Source organism: Aotus nancymaae, unplaced genomic scaffold (genome assembly GCF_030222135.1).
Source record: "Aotus nancymaae isolate 86718 unplaced genomic scaffold, 86718_ANA_hifiasm-v0.15.2.pri h1tg000011l, whole genome shotgun sequence".
Classification (NCBI taxonomy): Eukaryota; Metazoa; Chordata; class Mammalia; order Primates; family Aotidae; genus Aotus; species Aotus nancymaae.
This window is the reverse complement of record NW_026988422.1, coordinates 60,083,761-60,104,893: the sequence shown is the minus strand read 5'-3', so window position 1 is coordinate 60,104,893 and position 21,133 is coordinate 60,083,761. Positions and strand designations below refer to the sequence as shown.

General features: G+C 48.5%; 1 protein-coding gene across 3 annotated transcripts in view; it reads right to left on the bottom strand.

The window, feature by feature from the left end:
- The window catches only part of ESRRB (estrogen related receptor beta), a 187,720-nt gene that overhangs the window by 17,183 nt on the left and 149,404 nt on the right, over positions 1-21,133 (bottom strand). For all 3 annotated transcript variants that reach the window (XM_012438273.3, XM_012438272.3, XM_021675017.2), the window contains exons 4-5: positions 3,095-3,205; positions 2,445-2,606 (exon numbers count right to left, since the gene is read on the bottom strand). In XM_012438273.3, the coding sequence (XP_012293696.1) occupies positions 2,445-2,606; positions 3,095-3,205 (273 nt within the window). The remainder of the gene's footprint in view (positions 1-2,444; positions 2,607-3,094; positions 3,206-21,133) is intronic.

The following is a 21,133-nucleotide window of genomic DNA, read 5'->3' as shown; positions in this document are numbered from 1 at the left end:
AAGGAAGCAATGACCCAGGGGACCGCCAGGCGCCACTCATGAGCCATTGCTAGGATGCAGGATCTGTTCAACCTGGACTAGGAGTGTGAGGGTGGGGCCAGGGGTTAGCTGTACCCAATTTGGCCCTGGGTTAGTAGAGCAATCCAGGCTGAGGTGTCTTAAGCAGTGGCCTGACCCCACATCTCTGCTGAACCAGCACTGGGCAGATTCAAAAACTACTGAGTGTGTAATCCCCGAGAGGTTGAGCTCCTTAGTAAGGGCGTACCAGGCTAGATCCCTGGTCAGAATGCCCAGGGGCCACCAGGCGGTCCTTGCCAGCAGAGCCTCTGGGCCCTCTAATCTCCTTGGGCATCCCTGTCCACAGGAAGTCTCCTTCCTGTAATTGGGCATGCAAGATCTCACACAGAAGGACTTTTTTTTTATTCCCTCAATCAACTGAGGGCCTTGGGCCAGGCGTGGTGGCTCACACCTGTAATCCCAGCACTTTGGGAGGCCGAGGTGGGCAGATCACTTGAGGTCAGGAGTTCGAGACCAGCCTGGCCAGCATAGCAAACCCCATCTCTACTAAAAATACAAAAAAATGGGCCGGGCGCAGTGGCTCACGCCTGTAATCCCAGCACTTTGGGAGGCTGAGGTGGGTGGATCATGAGGTCAAGAGATCGAGACCATCCTGGTCAATATGGTGAAACCCCATCTCTACCAAAAATACAAAAAATTAGCTGGGCATGGTGGCGCATGCCTGTAATCCCAGCTACTCAGGAGGCTGAGGCAGGAGAATTGCCTGAACCCAGGAGGCGGAGGTTGCGGTGAGCCGAGATTGCACCATTGCACTCCAGCCTGGGTAACAAGAGCAAAACTCTGTCTCAAAAAAAAAAAAAAAAAAAAAAAAAAAAATTAGCTGGATGTGGTGGCATGCACCTGTAATCCCAGCTACTCAGGAGGCTGAGGCAGGAGAATCACTTGAACCCAGGAGACCGAGATCATGCCATTGCACTCTAGCCTGGGCAAGAGGGCGAGACTTATCTCAAAAAACAAACAAACGAACCACTGTGGGCCTTGGCATCTGAAGTCTAGGACACCTTTGCTGTATCGTCTGCATGCTGTATTCACCTTTCAGAGCCACGACAAACCGAAAACGATCTACAGACAGGACGCTGACTTGCCCATGTCCATGGTGGGTCATCACCAAAACAATAAAAGCATGTTTCTACCACACTCTGAGTCAACTTTTAGAGTCTTAAAGGAGTTGAGGAATAAGCTGCACAGAGAAAGGCCCCCAATATGTATGTAATGTATAATGCGGGGATGTTGGCATCTACAAAAATAAAAAAGCTCCTGCCATCTGCCCAAAATGAAAGAGGTTGGTGCCGGGTGCGGTGGCTCACACCTGTAATCCCAGCACTTTGGGAGGCCGAGGCGGGTGGATCACAAGGTCAAGAGATCGAGACCATCCTGGTCAACATGGTGAAACCCTGTCTCTACTAAAAATACAAAAAAAAAAATTAGCTGGGCATGGTGGCGCGTGCCTGTAATCCCAGCTACTCAGGAGGCTGAGGCAGGAAGAATTGCCTGAATCCAGGAGGTAGAGGTTGTGGTGAGCTGAGATCGCGCCATTGCACTCCAGCCTGGGTAACAAGAGCGGAACTCTGTTTCAAAAAAAAAAAAGAAAGAAAAGAAAAAGGAGAAAGGTTGAAAGCAGGGTTTGGGTCCCCATGCAGTGAAGAGAAGTCCACACAGCCTGAAACATGTAATGCACACTTTCCACACCAGAAATGCCCTTAAGATCTCAGAAGCCAATCCAGAGACAGGCATCCCTGAGAGATCAGGTAAATGGCAATAGTGGGCATGCAACTGATGCCAGCACATTCCAGGCACTGTGCTGAATGCTGCACATACAGGATTTCATTTCACCCTCACGTCAAAGCTCTTGTGTTCCCATTTGACAGAGGTCAGGTGGCCTACCTAGGGTTCCTCAGCTAGTAAGCTGCAGACCCAGAATTGGAATCCTGATCTGATTCCCAAGCCCATGCTCCTAACTGCTCCATTCTGCCTGCCTCCATAGGAAAAGACAGTCCGTCTTTCTTCTGGTGTTTTCTGGCATCATTCCAATAAGGTCTACAAGAAAACCCTACTCCGTCTTTTAAGGGCTCAAGGAACTTGTTCTTTGAATATTATACTGATTGTAGATGCAATCATGGCCCCTCCTGGAATGGTAACTAGTTCTGAAGAGCCCACAGCAGTGTATAAATCTCACTGGGCCTTCTAACTACCTGTTCTCCAATGCTACAAGGAGGAAAAAGGAGCTCAGAGAAACAGGCTTGCCAGGATTTCACAGGCCTTCTGGAGGCCAGGATCTGGGCATCAGAAGCACAGCCATTGGGTAGGCTGCGGGGACACTGGCTGAGAGTCCCTGGCCATACTCTCCCCTGGTCCCACATGCTCACCTGGGATGTGTTTGGCCCAGCCAATGATGACCACAAGCTCCCGGTCTGCCAGGTCACAGAGAGTGGTCAGGGCCTTGATGTCCCCCTCAGGCATGCCAGGGGGAGGCATGGCGTAGAGCTTGTCCGGCTCAGCCACCAGTAGGTATGAGACAATCTTGGTCACTGCAACAACCAAAGAGGGAAAGGTAAATGCTGGGAAAAGAAGGAAGGGGCCGGGCTGGAGGCTTAGATGGGTCAGAAGGCAAAGTCCTTTGCCTTCTGAGGTCAAAGGACTCAGAGCCCCAGGAAGGTCAAAGCGGCTGTAATCTCCCCTCCTGTTCTGGCTCCATGAAGTTGCTGGCAGTGGTGATCTGGGTGTTGAGAAATATCCCTCCAAGGGAAGCTACCTGCTGAATTCTCCAGGAGGAACCTGCAGAGTAACTCTGGGTGGGTGGCAAAGGGAGTCATATTCTGGACAATGGGGCCAGTGGCTTGTCAGGACCATGCTTCATTTGGAGCTACATTCTAAATGTGCCAGGCACTGACGTCACTTCCCCAAGATCCACACTGTCTCATGACCCAGTGGTGGGAAGATGACATTTCCCTAAGGGATGCCCAATGTTCCAGGTACAGATGCTGGCAAAAGGGGTAGGGACTGCCCTGACACTCACATGGCTTTTTAGCAGGTGGAGAAATTTGTAAGCTCAGATATGGGCTGCTCTCTGAGTCCAGCCGTCGCTTGTATTTCTGGCGGCCTCCACGCACTCGATCAAGGCGCACACCTATTGGAGAGGAAATGGAAAAGATCTCAGGAGCTGTTCAACATCACCAGGAGCAGAAACACTGACTTTGGAATTTCAGCACTGGCTGGGTCCTTCAGGGCCATGCTCAGATGACCTTTGACAGCTGCCCCATGGCCAGCCTCAGGCCTGGTAGCTGGACAATTAATTTTTTTTCTTTTTCTTTTTTTGAGACAGAGTCTTGTTCTGTTGCCCAGTGCAGTGGCACCATCTCAGCTCACTGCAACCTCTACCTCCCAGGTTCAAGTGATTCTCCTGCCTCAGCCTCCCAAGTAGCTGGGACTACAGGCATGCACCACCATGCCCAGCTAATTTTTGTATTTTTAGTAGAGACGGGGTTTCACCATGTTGGCCAGGATGGTCTCGATCTCTTGACCTCGTTATCTGCCCACCTTGGCCTCCCAAAGTGCTGGGATTACAGGCGTGAGCCACCACGCCCGGCCTGGACAATAAACTATCTAATGGTAATGGCGCATCCCAGTTGCCCCAGGCCTGATCCTGTCTCTCTGGATTCAACATCCTTCTGAAATCCATCCCAAGCAACCCTCAGCCCTTGGGTCTCATGTCAACAAAGGCACTCTACCAAGTGTTGGGGGAAGAAGTAATATTATGTTAGATCTGCTTTGAATCCAGGGAGGGTTAACGTGGCAAGAAAAGAAAGGCATCCCAGTCATTCGCAGGTACTTTAAGGGTTTTCAAACTTTTCATATAAGAAGCATCGGAGGAGGTGCTCATTATGAATGTCAATTTCTAGACCTCACTCTGAGGTTCTAGCATAAAGCTCTAGAGTCTGTCTTTACACAAGTCCCCAGGGGATGGGAATGCACCAGGTGGACCAGCCACCTCTGGAGAAAATCAGTGCCTGGAAATATCTCAAGAGCAGGTGCAAAAGCAGTGGCGGCTACTCCACGTGGACACCCACGTCCAGGAGTGAGAGTTTGCCCTGGAGGGATCTGTCATTGTCACTGTGTCCAAATTGCCTTCCAGAAGCCTGCCCCACCCACAGCTCCTGCTGTCTGGACAGACACATTGGAACCATTTCATGCCCCCCACCAGCAGATCAGAGGCACAGGGCCTCAAGCAGGCACACAGCTCAGACTGGTCACTCAGTGATGTGGCCTGGCCTGCAACTAAGGATGGACCCCATCAAATTGGTTCCAAAGTCTGAACCAACAGAAAAAGCACCAGAGAGCAGGTGCTCCGAGGGCGGTGCTGGGGCCCTGTGGGGCCTGGAAGCCACTTCTGCCTTCTTGCTGTGGCTTTTCCAGGGCAACCTCAGACAACGACCCTTCTTGGAGTCCTGACCTTGAGCTCACTGAACATCTCTCCCTTTTCCTGACCGTGAAATGGGCCTTGACTGAAATACATGAGAAGTGAAGCACTGAGACCAGAGTCCTCAGAGAAGAAAGCTGGGTTGCCACCTCAGCCTCTGCTGTGACAGGCCAGGTTCAACTTCTGTTCTTTCTGCAAAGGCAGTGAGTATCACCCTCACAGAGCCCTAGTCAATTAACTTTCAGGGCCCTGCCTTTCCCTTTTCTAATAACTCAGAGCTTCCTAGATCAGGAGCAGAAGAAACAGAATCTTTCTCCCTGGCCCAGCCTTGTCCATCCTCCAACCCCAGAACGTTGGTCGGCCAGTCCCACTGATTCAGGCCTTTCTCCAGAGGAGGCAAGGGGAAGCCAGAACGAAGGTAACTTAATGGAATAATGACTTAGAGCCCATTCGTGCCTGGGGCTATTTTCTGGCTGTTTCTTTGTTAGGATGTACAGCTACTAAAGTTAAGTCCCTGGGAAGAAAGAGGAAGTTTCCTAGAGCAACTGAAAGCAAAATTATTTTGTTTACTGAATGTGAGGAGTAAATTCCTTTAAGTGGGCATTGCCCTAAGGAACTTTGAGATGCTGAGAACAACCCTCCACCCCCACCCGCTAGGTGTTTTCAGTTCAGGTCTCCAGCCCACATCCCTCACTAGAGGGCAAGGATGCTGTGAGCTCACTGAGTAAGCCCATTACTCCGCATATTTATCGGCAATGTCTTTTTTCAACCCCACAACCTGGTGCATTTATACCTGGTGCTGCATGATCGCAGTGAACATTTTTTTAGTTGGGGAGAGGAGGCATCTCCTCGGCAGCCCACCCAGGCTTCCTGTTCCCCCAGCCAGGCATGATGGCTCACGCCTGTAATCCCAGCACTTTGGAAGACCATGGAGGACAGATTCCTTGAGGTCAAGAGTTGGAGACCAGTCTGCACCATGGCAAAACCCCATCTCTACTAAAAATATAAAAATTAGCCAGGTGTGGTGGAATATGCCTATAATTCCAGCTACTTGGGAGGCTAAGGCACAAGAATCTCTTGAACCCGGGAGGTGGAGGTTGCAGTGAGCTGAGATGGCGCCACTGCACTCCAGCCTGAGTGACAGAGTGAGACTCCATCTCAAAAGAAAATCTAAACAATTTTTAAAAAGGTAATTCCCCTGCCTGCACCTCATCCCTCAATGGATATCTGAGAGGTGCACATTATCCTTCTCTCTGCCCTCTGGAGGTCAAGGCACGGACGTGACACAGGCTCAGCCAAATACACCATCAAATTGAGGCACAAGGACAGAACGAAGGTAAGGACAGATCAGGCCAGCTGCGCCTTCCCAGCAGAGCATAGGCAGCCCTTGGTCAGCGCATCCTGGCTACTGCATCCCTGCTCCTGGGCTCTCTAGGGCTTCTCCTGGTTCTCGTCGGGTTTCTAAATGTACTCTTTGAGCCTCCAGATAGGCTTCCGATAAACTCTCCTTCTGCCTAGAAGGTCAGATTTTATAACTAACGACATCTGTTGTTGACTTCTCCAGGAGCAGAGTCTGAGACAAGGCTGTGCCTGCGAGCAGTTTCCGAGGAGGGAAGAAAGCCAGTAACACATGTGTTCCTGAGGACAGTAAGGCTGTGGGCAACTGAGGCTCCCAGCTACAGGCTGCTTTGGCACTTCCTGCCTGCCTCCCAGGGCCAGGCTGAGCAGACTCTGGTGGCCAAAGCAAGCCCAGGCGTCAGATCAGCGCACACACTCACACACACACACACACACATGCTCACACACGCACACACATACAAATAGAGAGTGCTGAGTAGGTCTGGACAGGAGCAGTCTCTGCTGTCTTCCTCCTATGGTGTGGTCTGCGGGCCAGCATCAGCACCATCATTTGAGGCTTGTTAGAAGCCCAAAAATCTCCAGCCTGGCCACAGAGGAATCAGACAAGGTGATCCGCACGCACAGTAGACTTTGAGGCACACTGCAGTAAGGCATCCTAGCAAACACAGCTGTAGCATCAGCTTCTACCAGCACCTTGGACCCTAAAGGGACAGCTAGATCCCATCCACTCCAGACCTGAACCTATGTGCTGCCAGCACGTTGGCTCACATTTGCCCATCACCCCTCCAAGCCCCTCCAGTGAGGGCAGAAGGAGCAGACACAAACACAGGAAGGATGATTCTTCCTGTAAAGGTTTTTTAGGAGAAGTTCCCTGTCTAGAAAAGCTTTCTGACTATCCTGTGACACGTCTACATAGAAGCCTCCTCTGCTCACTACACCCAGTCCAAACCAAACTCCCCACCACGCTCTGCTTCCCCTTGGAATGATGACAGGACCAAGAGTGAAAATGGTCCACTTCATCCATCAAGGACAGAAAGGGCCCCCACTTACTGAGCACCTACTGTGTGCCAGGGTCTTAAACAACACCCTCCTTGAGTCTAGGACAAGCCCCTTCCCCACTTTACTAACCTTCTCTCCTAGAAGCCATGGGAATGAACTTTCCCTTCCCACTTAGCCTGGTTCCCTGCAAGCAGCTGTCAATCACGTGAGACATGCTCAACACAAAATAAAAAGAGGTGGCCATCCCTCAGCAAGGCAAGGAGATGGGCAGCCACCACCACTGCTGATGCCTCCATCTGGGATGTTCTGCATCCTAATATAGGATCCTTTCGTGGATGTTCAGGAAAGACTTGATGAGTGCAGGGGTGGATGTACCCTGTACATGGGCTCCCAGACCACACTGGGCTTCTCCTACTCACTAGGCGCACTGTCCTGATCCAAGGTCTGTCACGGTACCCAAGACACAGCAGCATGTGCTTAGAAAAGGGGATTATTAGGCCGGGGGTGGTGGCTCATGCCTGTAATCCCAGAACTTTGGGAGGCTGAGGCAGGCGGATCATGAAGTCAACAGTTCGAGAACAGCCTGGCCAACGTAGTGAAACCCCATCTCTACTAAAAATACAAAAATTAACTGGGTGGGGTGGCACATGCCTATAGTCCCAGCTACTCGGGAGGCTGAGGCAGGAGAATTGCTTGAACCTGGGAGATGGAGGTTGCAGTGAGCTGAGATTGTGCCACTGCACTCCAGCCTGGGTGACAGAGTGAGACTGTTTCAAAAAAAAGAGAAAGAAAGAAAAAGAAAGAGGAATTTTTATTATCATCATCACCCTTATTATCACTGTTCCCCAACATTGCACACAAGTTTTTGGTAAATCACATTAATCATAATAATAACAGCATAATTTGTAAAGGACACTCTGCATGTATTACCCTACTTAAGCCACAAAAATATAAAGCAGGTGCTTTTATCTTCATTTTACAAATAATCAAAACTGAGGCTCAGAGAGATTCAGTAATTTGCCCAATAAAAGACCCAAGCTCTTTGCCATTCCACGGTATGACCTCCCAGGCACAGCAAATCTAAGTTCTCCTCTAAATTTTCTCCTCCAGATCTTTACAGCACAGTGGTCAATGGCTCCAATCAATACATGTATCAATTATCATGTTATGCTGTTAAAAAAAAAAAAGTGGCCTGTTGGGTTTAATTATGCACAGACTGATGTGAAATGCGTTTGTTCCCCTTGTTTCCTGTCTGTTTTCTGAGTCCTGTCCTAGGCACACACTGCAGCCCATGGGCACGATGATGAAGGTCCCATGCCCATCTCTGTCTCTTACAGGTTATCTGGCCTTGGACAAGTGCGCTGTCACGGTTTCAGCTGCATCATCAGGTATGGAGAGGAGGCAATGGTAAAACCAGCTCTGCTCAAGCCGGATAGCTTTTGTGACAATTGCATGACTGAACGGTAGGAAAATGCTTGGGAAACTGGAAAGCGGTTCCAGTAGGCTGGCTGAGGCCACCTCTCCCACCACCCTCCTGCCGACCCACAGCACTTCCACATTCACCTGATACCTCACAGGCCACCTCATGCAGGTTTCCCTCTATACCCATCAGCTCTTCAATTCAGTGGGTTCTTAGAGGACAGGACCCAGGCTTGCTGTATTTCTCCCCCTGCCCCGGCACTGCCTCATAGTCAGCACTTGCTAACGGCCATTTTGGGTGGGGGTTTCTGTGACACAGACCTGTGCTTCCCCAGCCTGGGGGTGGGGAAGACGGACGCTCACTTACATGAAGTGGCCTTCTCCCTTTTTTCTTGTTTTTGAGACAGAGTCTCACTCTGAGGCCCAGGCTGGAGTGCAGTGGTGTGATCTTGGCTCACCACAACCTCCGCCTCCCAGGTTCAAGCCATTCTCATGCCTCGGCCTCCCGAGTATCTGGGACCACAGGCATGCGCCACCACGCCAGTGGGATGTAGGGGTAAGTCCACGGTGGGGCTTCTAGAATGGTTTTGCTTTTCTGATAAAAGGGACAGACATGTTCAGTGCAGCTCTTTTTCCCTTTCTCTTGCCCCTCCTACAGCTGTGGCAACCACCTTGCAGCCATGAGGTGGCTGTCTGAGAGCACCAAAGAACACCAGAGAGGAAGAAAGAGCTGGAGCCCTTGCCGCCACGGCTGAGAACTCTGTGCAATACAGCAACTGCCCATCTCCATGCTTCTTGTATGGTGGAAAGATCAACTTCATTTATCCATGCTTACGCCACTAGCTATCAGGTTCGCTATAACTTGCAGCAGAAAGCAATTTTCACTGACTGATACAATGGGCAATTACTTTTAATATTAGGATGCTCAAGCCTCACAAACACTAACTGGAAAAAAAAACAAGAAGACTTGAACTTGAAATGAGAGTTGCCTTATTGTTTGTGTCCTTATATTAGTAAAATATCTAAAAAGTAGACTCAGGAAACACATTAAAATATGAATTAACTTACAATTACTGTCTAGAATTATTAGATTTTATCATCTTATTGATACTTTTCTGAATGTAAAAAAGCATTAATAATGCTTAGATGTAAAGTGTCACAGATTTCTAAATACTGTAATAAATACAGATCCTTGTGTTAACCACTGTTAACACCATTTAATCCCTTAATGTGTACAGGTCAAAATTTTAATATTTCTGAGTGCTCCATGAATAGAAAAAAATTGATAATCCCTGGAATACATGACCCTGTGCAGATGGAGTTCTTGAGTTGAGATCATGCCATTGCACTCCAACCTGGGCAACAGAGTGAGACTCCATCTAAAAAAAATTTATAAAAAAAGCCACTTCACCCTTAAAGATTTTCTCTTGACCATATCAATGCCAACTGACAGTGTCAATGTCAATATCCTGGTTGTGATACTGTACGATAGTTTTTAAAGATGTTACCGTAAGGAGAAACTGGGTAAGTGATGCATGGCATCTCTCTGTATTATGTCTTACAACTGCATGCGAATCTGCAATTATCTCAAAATAAGAAATTTAATTAAAAACTTAAAAAACATACTGCTGGAAAAGTAAAGTGGTGTAACCATGTGGAACAAAGTTTGATGGCTCAAAAAACTAAACAGAACTATCATACGATCCAGCCATTCCACTCTTAGATATACACCCCAAAAAACTGAAAAGAGGAGTTTGAACATACATCAGTGTAGTATGGGGGAAAGACAGCACAATTTTTAAAAATAAAAAGGAGGTATTTGAACAGACACCTGTAGGACAATCTTCACTGCAGCATAATTCACAATAGCCAAAAGGTGGAAAAACCCAAGTGTCCATCGACAGATGAATGGAGAAACACATGTGGTATATATGTGAAATATTAGTCAGAGACAGGAATAAAGTTCTGATATATGCTATAACATGAATGAACGTTACAAACACTATGCTAGGAGGCTGAGGCAGGAGAATTGCCTGAACCCAGGAGGCGGAGGTTGCAGTGAGCCGAGATCACGCCATTGCACTCCAGCCTGCGCAACAAGAGCGAAACTCCGTCTCAAAAAAAAAAACACTATGCTAAAGAAAATAAACCAGATACAAAAGGACAAATAATATGTGATTCCACTTTTTCTTTTTTCTTTGAGACAAGTCTTGTTCTGTTGCCCAGGATGCAGTGCAGTGGGTCTATCACAGCTCACTGCAACCTCAAACTCCTGGGCTCAAGCAATCCTCCTGCCTCAGCCTCCCTGGTAGCTGAGACTACAAGTGCACACCACCGCACCCTATTTTTTTTTTAAGAGACAGGATCTCACATTATTGGACAGGCTGGCTCACTGTGGCCTTGACCTCTCAGCTTCAAGAGATCCTCCCACCTCAGCCTCCCACGTAGCTAGGACCATAGGCACACGCCACCACACAAAATATATACATATTTGTGAGAGATGGGGTCTCACTCTGTTGCCCAGGCTGGTCTCAAACTCCTGGCCTCAAGCAATCCACCCTCCTTGGCTTCCCAAAGTACTGGGATTACAGGCATGAGCCACAGTACCTGGCCAGTGATTGCATAACACTGTGAATGTGTTTGATGTCACTGAATTGTACACTTAAAATAGTTTCTAAAATGGCAAGTTGTATGTGATATATATTTCGCCACAATTTAAAAATACAAGAATATAATACAAAACACTATCAAACTGTATACTTTAAATGAAACTGTATTTCAATAAAGCTGTTAAAAATTTCAAAAAATAGGTATTCTTTCTCAGGTTAGTGGAATTAAACAACATAAAGTGTTGAAACATGTAACAGAGCGCTTGGTTCACTGTAGGCACTCAGTATTCACCTCTTGCCTTTCATCTGCCTATTGAAGGTCACAGAGTCTGGCTTGAACAGCTTTCCTCATGGAAGACAGAGAAACACATCCCCACAGTTGCAACTACAGTCAGATTCATTAAACAAAACCCCTCAAAAAATTAAGGTTCAGAGAGGTTAAATATTGTGCCCACAGCACACAGCACCAACACTGGGCTCTCTGGAATATGCCAATGGTTCTGATGGCCGCCTTTGTCCAACTTGAGAACAGAGGTTCTGTCTTTGGCTGCAGTAGGAACTGCTCCCACCTCCACCGGCCTCATCACCAGGCTGGTGCCCCTCCTGCCTGTGGTGGCCAAGTCCACTTCCTAGCTCAAGGCACAAAAAACAGCAAAGAGGCTTCGGGGCCACTCTGGGACAGAAACTCCCTGAGAGGAGGGGAGCAGGGCTCCCCCTCTGCTGGCCTCTCCAGCCCACTGCAGTCACGTCACAGCGTCCACAGCCAGCGGCTACGCGTCCAGGATCGGATACCCACTTGCTGACTTGATAAGATTAGGCTTCTGAAATTTTTCTTAATGGAAGTAAAATAATTCCTTCTTCCCTCCACCTCCTTCCTTTCTTCTCATCTTCCCTCCCTAAGCTGGACGAGATCCCAGTCTTTCAGAAGTAAAAATAGCCTAGTGTGCAGGGTCAGACGCAGTGGGGCCACTTTAAGCTTCTTTCTTTTATATCCAGGCACTAAAAATAGCCGGCTAAAGCTCCGCAAAGCATGACCCTATACCTGGCCCTAAGCCCGTGCCAGGCACTTCCCCATCATATTTCTCTTCTGTCAGGAAAGGTTCAGACACGGGAGGAGGAGGAATGGCCTCTGAGCCAGTGTCCTCCCACAGGCTACTAGCCAGGTCTAAGGTCAGGATCTCCGATGGCATTGCAAGGTTTCCATAGCCCTCTCTTCCCCTTATCCAGAACATCCCCCCTCACCATCACCAAATTCAACATCCTTGGTTTAATAATGAAATAAGCAGCTTCACAGCTTACAAATCTATTTCATACCCATATCTCATTTGAGCTGCCTGATAATGTTGAGAAGGAAGAATATACATGATCATTATTAGTCCCATCTAAAATCTGAGGCTCAGAAAGATCAGGTAACTTACTCAGGATCACACAGCCAAGAAACGTCACAGGGAGGTTTTGAACCTTGATCTTCAGACCTCCAAGTCCTATCTTCTTTGCCCTGAATTTGTGACTGCCAGTCCCATATAATCATCAGTATGCCCTGGAAAGCCTTGGAACAGCACAGACCATCAGGACTTACCCCTTTAAGGCTCTGAGTCAGTAGGTCTTGGGAGATGTCCAGGAGTGACTATTTTTCCAAAGTTCCTCTGCTAATTCTAATTATGTGCCAGGTCTGGGGAGCACTGTGCTAAACCTATTTTATTCAGTACTTTCATGTGACCAGTGTTCTTCCCAGGAAACTTGGGGGTGAACTCCTTGCCTGTAGGTTCTACCAAACTATAACTGACCCATCTCCAGGAGGAGGAGAAAGCCACCCAGAAGGTGATGTGGGTATTATAAGCCCCTGAGGGCCCAGAAGTTGTGTGGGCATGCTGATGGGCACTCCGGCCCAGTGTGATGCCCTGAACAATCAGCCACATTTCCTGTATATACTGAGCTTCCTTCAGCCACCTGTCCTGTGTGGGTTTCTGGGTGACAGGCAAGCTTGCCTTGCTGCCTCTGACACAGTGGCTCTTTTGGGCTGCCTCCCACCCCAGTGACACACCATAAAGGCAGAGTGCCTCACACCTGACTTCCTACAAGACGAGACAGAGCCTTGAGGCTAACAGACACACATGACACCTAATATTCCGGGGCTTTTGCCAGCTGCTCTGTGGGCTCTGGGCACTGCAGTGGGTAAGTGGTAGTGAGTGATGAGCCCCCAGAATTCTGCCTATTAAAGGAGCATATGCTATCACGCTGGGCTCCTCCAGATACTTCTCACCATGCCACCATGTCCCCAATGACATTTTGACAAAACTGTGTTAAGCCTGCCTTCCCAACTGCCAAGAAGTCTTCAAAACTGTATACCTGAGACAGAGGAGTTACTTCAACCTAGCTTCCCCTTCCTTTCCCTTCTTCTTTTTTCCCCTTTGAGAAAGGGCTACAGGCTTCACTTCTGGCCAAGGCTTGTATTGGCTTGTATTGGCTTCTTAGAAGGAATTCCACATAGCCAAGGAGACAAGATTCCACCCAACTCTGTCATTTACTAGCTGTGTGGCCTTGGTCAAATCACTGAAACTCAGTTGACCAGATCAGGCATGGCAAATACTTGTCACCTATGCCCCACCTTCCATTTCTTAGTCTGCGGCAGACATTGCTAATCAATCATGGCACTCTCACCTGCTGATCCCAGATACTGCCTAAGAAGCCTTTCAATCATGCACTCTAGGCAGCCACTACCTACCCTAGAGCTGAGTTCACCTAAAGGCAATTTGTCATCCTGGAGCCTGAATTAAGAACAACTGTGTTAAAGGCAGCCAGAGCAAAGAAGTATGCAAATAAACAAACAAATAAGATAATGTCAGACTGAAAGAAGTTCAATGAAGAAGCAAACAAGGGGCTATGATAGCAAGTAATAGCATGGGTAAGGAGGCCTTTCTGAGAAAATAACATTTAACTTGAAGTCGGAAGGATAAGGAGCCAGCCTTGGGGAGAGCATTCCAGGCAGAGGGAAGGCCCTGAAAGTCCTAAGAAGAGAAACAGTTTGTCATGTTTGAGGGTCACAAATAAGCCAGGGAGGCTGGAGCAGAGTGGGCAGGAGTGAGCAGACAGGAAAGGAATGGTATGAGATGATACTGAAGAGACAGGGAGGGGTAGATCATACAAGGCCTTGAAGACCAAAGCAAAGTGTTTGGATTATATTTGAAGTGCAATGGAGAGCCACTGAAAGATGTAAAGCAAAGTGACAGAATCTTACTAGTGCTTTAACAAGACCACTGCTAGGGGGATTAGAAAGGGCCAAGAGTGGAATTGGAAGTCCAGTTAGGAAACTGTTGCAATAGTCCAGGAAAAAAACGATGCTTCCTTGGACCACGGTCATGACCATGGAGATGAAGAAAAGTAAGAGAATCTGAAATACGTTTTGGACTTTGACCTGGGAGGAGTCAAGGATGACCTCCAGGTTTGTCTTGAGCAAAAGGTGACTAGCACCACCATCCCTGAGATGGGAAAGACTGGAAGCGATAGAAGGAAGAATGGTTCAAACCTAGAGTTCCTCTCTAGACATGTTTAATCTGTGGTGTCTCATAAGGGACCCAAGTAGAAATGCCAATAGGGCAGTTAGATATTGAGGTCTAAAATATCTAGGGAAGACTTTAGGAGGCTGAAGCAGGAGGGTTGCTTGATGCCAGGGGTTCGAGACCAGCCTGGGCAATATAGCAAGATCTTGTCTACACAGCCAGGCGCAGTGGCTCATGCCTGTAATCCCAGCACTTTGGGAGGCCGAGGCAGGTGGATCACAAGGTCAGGAGATTGAGACCACCCTGGCCCAACATGGTGAAACCCCATCTCTACTAAAAATACAAAAATTAGCTGGGTGTATGGCACGTGCCTGTAATCCCAGCTACTCGGGAGGCTGAGGCAGGAGAATTGCTTGAACCCAGGAGGCAGAAGTTGCAGTGAGCTGAGATCACACCACTGTACTCCAGCCTGGCAACAGAGCAAGACTCCATTTCAAAAAAAAAAAAAAAATTAGCCCCATATGGTGGCACATGCCTGTAGTCCAGCTACTTGGGAGGCTGACATGGAAGGAACTCTTGAGCCCAAGAGTTTGAGGTTATAGTGAGCTATGATCATGTCACTGCACTCCAGCCTGGGCCACAGGGCAAGACCTTATCTCTTTAAAAACAACAACAATAACAAAATTCACACACACACACAAAATACATGTCCTTGAAAATATGTCATTCCCTTCTTTCACACCAACAAAGTTTTAGCTGGGTACATGGCATTCCAGGTAATGGCTACAATTCCAAGACTCCCTGGCAGACAGGTGTGGCCCTGTGACTCAGTTCCACCAATGGGCTGTGAGTGGGAAGAACAGATACGTGCTACCTCTGGTCCTGCCCTTCACATGGGGCCTTTCCTCCTTCTAGATGTCTGTGAGATGGGAAGAACTGGGCTCCACAAAGGCAAGCCACATGCTAAGCCTGGTACAGCTGCCAGCCAGTCCTGGATTGCCTGTGACCTTTGGACTATTATGTAAGAAATGAGTGAGAATGAAACTGCTATCCTGCTTAGGCTTCTGGGTGGTTTTGGGGTTTGTATTGTTTTGTGGAGGGGGAAAAAAGGAGTCTCTTTCTTATAGAAGCCTAGCCTGGCCTGGAGCGGTGGCTCACACCTGTAATCCCAGCACTTTGGGAGGCCGAGGCAGGTGGATCACCTGAGGTCAGGAGTTCAAGACCAGCGTGGCCAACATGGGGAAACCCCATCTCTACTAAAAGATAAAAAATTAGACAGGTGTGGTGGCACACACTTGTGATCCCAGCTACTCAGGAGGCTGAGATAGGAAAATTGCTTGAACCCGGGAGGCAGAGGTTGCAATGAGCCAAGATCGTGCCATTGCACTCAAGCCTGAGTGACAAAGCAAGACTTTGTCTCCAAAAAAAAAGCAGCCTAGCCTTACACTACCTAATATAATATACTATATTTCCGGATCTATTCCATGTTTACTTTTTAAAGAAAGGAGTGAATGGGGTAGGAAAATGAAGACAGCAAGTGCTGTCAATTGCTTTTGGAGGTTTTGTTCAGAAAGAGTGGGATCAGGTAGCAATATCTGGATGAAGATGAAGGGTCAAAATATAGTTGCAGATTTTTTAAAATTTAATTTTTGGCTGGGCGTGGTGACTAATGCCTGTAATCCCAGCATTTCGAGAGGCCGAGGTAAGTAGTTGTTTGAGCACCAGAGTTTGAGACCAGACTGGGCAACATAGCAAAACCCTATTTTTTTAATGTAAAAACAATTTTTAAATATTTTTTGAAAGTTAAAAGATAGGGCAGGCGCAGTGGCTCACACCTGTAATCCCATCACTTTGGGAGGCCGAGATGGGGGGATCACGAGGTCAGGAGTTTGAGACCAGCCTAGCCAACATAGTGAAACCCCATCTCTACTAAAAATATAAAAGTTAGCTAGGCATGGTGGTGGGCGCCTGTAAGCTCAGCTACTCGGGAGGCTGAGGCAGGAAAATCACTTGAACCCGGGTGGCGGAGGTTGCAGTGAGCTGAGATCACACCACTGTACTCCAGCCTGGGTGACAGTGAGACCATCTCAAATAAAAAAAAAAAAAAAAAGAAAAGAAAAAAGTTTAAAATGATTTAATTTTGTTTTCATAATAGGAGAACAGAAGTATGCTTGTGTGCTAATGAGAATGATCCAGTCGTGAGGGAGAATTCGATTATGTTGAAAGCAGAGAAGATACTATAGGAATGAAGTCCTCCACCAAAAATACGAAAAAAAAAAAAATTAGCTGGGCGTGGTGGCACATGCTTGTAATCCCAGCTACTCAGGAGTCTAAGGCAGCAGAATTGCTTGAAACTGGGAAGCAGAAATTGCAGTGAGCTGAGCCCACACCACTGCACTCTCACCTGAGTGACAGAGAAAGACTCCGTCTCGTGGAAAATAAATAAATAAATAAGTAAAGTGGTAGAGAGTTGGTTTGTTTCACAACACTAGTATATTTTGGAAAAGAAAAAGAATGTTTAAAGGCAAATCATCTCTCATTCTCTTTCTTCATTCACAGAGCCAGAAAGGTGGAATTTCTGGCATGGGCTAGAGGCAGAATACTCTATAAATACAAGGCCATTACATCCCATGCAGTGGGAACGTGATCAGGGCCTCCTTTTAATTTCCTGACATGAGCTGGCCACTAACGCAATTACCCAGAATCCCTGGAGGAGCCCTCCACCTTCCCAACAAGTACAAAGCAAGTGAGGGCATATTGCATGGATGTCAGCCCAGCTTTCACTGAAATCAAATATCTTTTAGAAAACACTTGGGGAAAGGCAGGCAGGGGCTGAGCAGAGGAGAAATGGAGCGGACTTGGGAGGCTGGTGGCACGAGGGAGTGAGGTGAGGTGAGGAGGAGGTGAAGTTGGGAGGGACAGGCTGTCTAGAGAGAATTGCTGAAATCCCAGAGCTGTACTGAGGACTTGGGGAGCACCCTAGGAAATGCAGCAAGTGGTTTTCCAGGGCTCTTCTGGATTAGCGGCAGAGTCAGTCAACGCCCTAGGCAGGCTGCAAAGGCTGACTACCAGAGGAAAAGCCCATCCTAATTCTAGAACCCACAGTGGGGACCAGCCCAAGACAAGGCTGCCTTTTAAGATTCCCACCAACAAATCCAGGAAGAAAATCAGCGTGGCCAGACGCTAGCCTCCCCCTCCAAACACAAGGGGCAGACTGATGAAAAGCTGAGTGTAAATGAGGGTGTCTTTGAATCAAACACCGTAATTTTTTTTTTTTTTTTTTTTTGAGATGGAGTCTTGCTTTGCTTCCAAGGTTGGAGTGCAGTGGTGTAATCTCAGCTCAATGCAACCTCTGCTTCCCAGGTTCAAGTAATGCTCCTGCCTCGGTCTCCTGAGTAGCTAGGATTACATGCGTGTGCCACCATGCCCAGCTAATTTTTGTATTTTAGTAGAGATGGGGTTTTGCCATGTTGGCCAGGCTGGTCTTGAACTCCTGACCTCAGGTGATCTGCCCACCTTGGCCTCTCCAAGTGCTGGGATTACAGGCATGAGCCACTGTGCCCAGCCTGAATCAAACACTAGAGTATTTTAATGCACCCAGTGAGCTGTCATTGCAAAGCAATCCCACAGTGGATTCTGCCAAGAGGAGCTGGCCCATCTGTCCCAGATCCCCACTTTTACCTGGTGATGGAGAGCAGGTATCCACATCCTCGCTTTACAGTGAAGAAATGGAAGCACGCGGGTGTGAGGAATAAAATTACACAGCAAAAATACCTAACGACCAGGGGCAGAACACAGGCCACCAACTCCTAATCCAGATTTTGTATTCAATATTTAAAAGAGAAAAATTACTTTTTTCTCTGAAAATACAGATTTTTATACACTGTGTTTACTTAAAGCGAGATAAGCCTTTGGACATCTCCTGCTTTTTATTGGTCTGCTCTGGATGTCCCTGGGAGAAAGGCACAGGGAGATGGCCACGGGATCTGTCCCCAACCATGTGAGGAATCTAAAAAGCTTAGATCCCTGAGCTGGCTGCAGCCTTAAGGGAGAGGGAGAGCCAGAGGAAGCCCCAAGTCTGATCTCTTCTGTGGCTGTTGCTGGGCCTCCAAATTGGGAAACAATCTCCGATTATTTTACCTAAGTAAGGAAAAATCGTAAAACACAAGGAGAGTGTGTCTGGATAGAGGGGGAAGGTGGTGTTCAGATGTGCAGGCGAGGGGAGCGGAGAGGGCGAAGGCACCCACATCTCTCCCTCCTCAGCCACCCCCAAGCCCCTGGCCCCCTGCCACCCCTCCCCCAGCAACAGAGGCCCACAGAGGGACCCTACAACGGAGGAGCAGCCTGGGGAAGGTGAAATTTGCCTTTGAGAGTCCCGTCAGAGTCTGAGGTGGGCGAGGAGCCCACACTGGTCTGGGTGGGTGGGGGGGCCTTGCCTGCAGAGCCAGGAGGGACACCCAAACAAAAGCCGAACTGGACAGCTGCCAAGAGCCCCCGTGCCTGGCAGGAGCCCAGGCTGTTGAAGGAGGCATGCTCCTCCTGAGGGGGAGGGTCCCCCCAGAGCTTCAGATCCCAGGATCTCGCCAAGGCCCTGCGGGGGACAGAAACTAACCAAGGCTCTCTGCTTTGTCCACACTTGGGAGCCTTTGTGTCATCTCCCCCATCTTGGATCTGGACCTGACAGCACTGGTGGGGAGCAGGGGAGGAAGCATTCCAGGGGCTGTCCCTTCCCCGTTCAGGCAGAGCTCCTTAAAGGGCCCTTTCAGGCTCAGCATGTCTGCCTGGGAGGCCCCAGCTGCCACCCCAGGTAAATGCCATCAACCAAAGGGCTATTTGCAGTGGGGAAGCGGGCAGAGTGTCAACACCAGGGCTCCCCATGCACGTCCTCCCCACTTGAGGCAGTGGGGATCTCATGCCCCTGTCCTCCCAGCACCCCCTTACCATCATTCTGGGGCACACAGCCCCAGGTTCTTTGAAAAGTGCAAGTCTGGATATCTGAGCCCCCACCAGTCAACTGTGGGCCCAGCCACCTCCTTCCCTGCCATCAGTGCACCTCCTCAGCATCCCCTGCTTTCTAGGAAGCCACTAGAAAGTGCCCTCCTGTCTTCTAAGCACTGTGTAGGCCATCAAGAGACTCTGTTCAGTGTTTACAAGATGGTCCAGGAATTGAGCGGGGGTCCCCTCTCGCCCTCTCCCATCCCTGCCCTGTGCCATGAGGAGCAGACACTGAACAGGGCAAGGGAGGTTCCAGCCTCTGGGCCCAGCTTCCCTCAAATGAATGTGTGGCTGAGGGTGGGAGTCATCTCACCCCAACCCCTGCAGGTCCACATTTTGCCACCTGTGAAATTCCGGACTCTAACAATAAGGCTTCTGGCTGCTCTAAGTGCCCCAGATGCTGTCAAGTAGGCAGGGAGGAGGCTGCATGCTGCAACCAAGTGGCCCCTGGCCCCCTGCTTGACCTGCTATTCTCACATCCAGCTTCCTCTCTGGATGTCAGAACAGTAGGTCAGGCTGGGCGCGGTGGCTCACGCCTGTAATCCCAGCACTTTTGGAGGCCGAGGCAGGTAGATCACAAGGCCAGGAGTTCAAGACCAGTCTGGCCAACATAGTGAAACCCTGTCTCTACTAAAAATACAAAAAATCAGCCGAGTTGTGGTGGTGTGCGCCTGTAATCCCAGCACTTTAGGAGGTGCAGGACTGCCTGAACCTAGGAGTTTGAGACCAACCTGAGCAACACAGCAAGACTTTGTCTCTATTGATAATATTTTAATATTAAAAAATGGAGTAAATCAATAGAGAAGGTAGGAAGAGGAGGAGACCTGGAGCAGTTGTCCCAATAATGACAGCCATGTGTCATTTCAAATTTTCTAGTAGCCACATTAAACAAGATAAAAAGAAGCATGTGATGCTAATTTCACAATATGTTTTATTTAATTCAACACATCCAGAAGATTAGCCTTTCTGCATGCAGTCAAGTTTTTTGTTTGTGTATGTTTTTTTTTTTTTTTGAGACGGAGTTTTGCTCATTGCCCAGGCTGCAGTGCAATGGCGCAATCTCAGCTCACAGCAACTTCTGCCTCCCTGGTTCAAGTGATTCTCCTGCCTCAGCCTCCTGAGTAGCTGGGATTACAGACATGTGCCACCACACCCAGCTAATTTTGAATTTTTAGTAGAGATGGGGTTTCTTCATGTTGGTCAGATTGATCTCAAACTCCCGACCTCAGATGATCCACCCACCTTGGCCTCCCAAAGTGCTGGGATTACAGGCATGAGGCACCATATCCAGCCACAATCAAGTTTTTAAAATTATCACCACCAGACTTTGCACTGCTTTTTATGGTCCTATTAAGTCTCTAGAGCGGGTGTGTGTTTTACACTCAACACACCTCTCAGTTTGGACCAGTGCTCGGGAGTCACGTGTGGCTTGTGGCTGTCATATCAGACAGCACAGCTCTAGAGACAGAGGACACAGGGAGATAAAGGAGAGGCAAGGGAGAGGATAGGAAGAGAGGGAACAAGGAAGGGAGCAGCATTCCCAAGGTGAGAGCCATGTCTTGTCCACCCACCAGAAAACAAATGCCGTTCTCCACAGGTGAAGGGAACATTATTTATCATTCCTGGCCTTAATGTGTCTGTCCTTTTCACACCCAAGCCCTCAAGGGTGCTGGGGATATAATAGCCTCTTATGTCTACCCCTCCTAGGGTGGAGAGGGGGTTTGCCCCCAAAGGAGGGCCTTCCCAGAGTGCCAGGC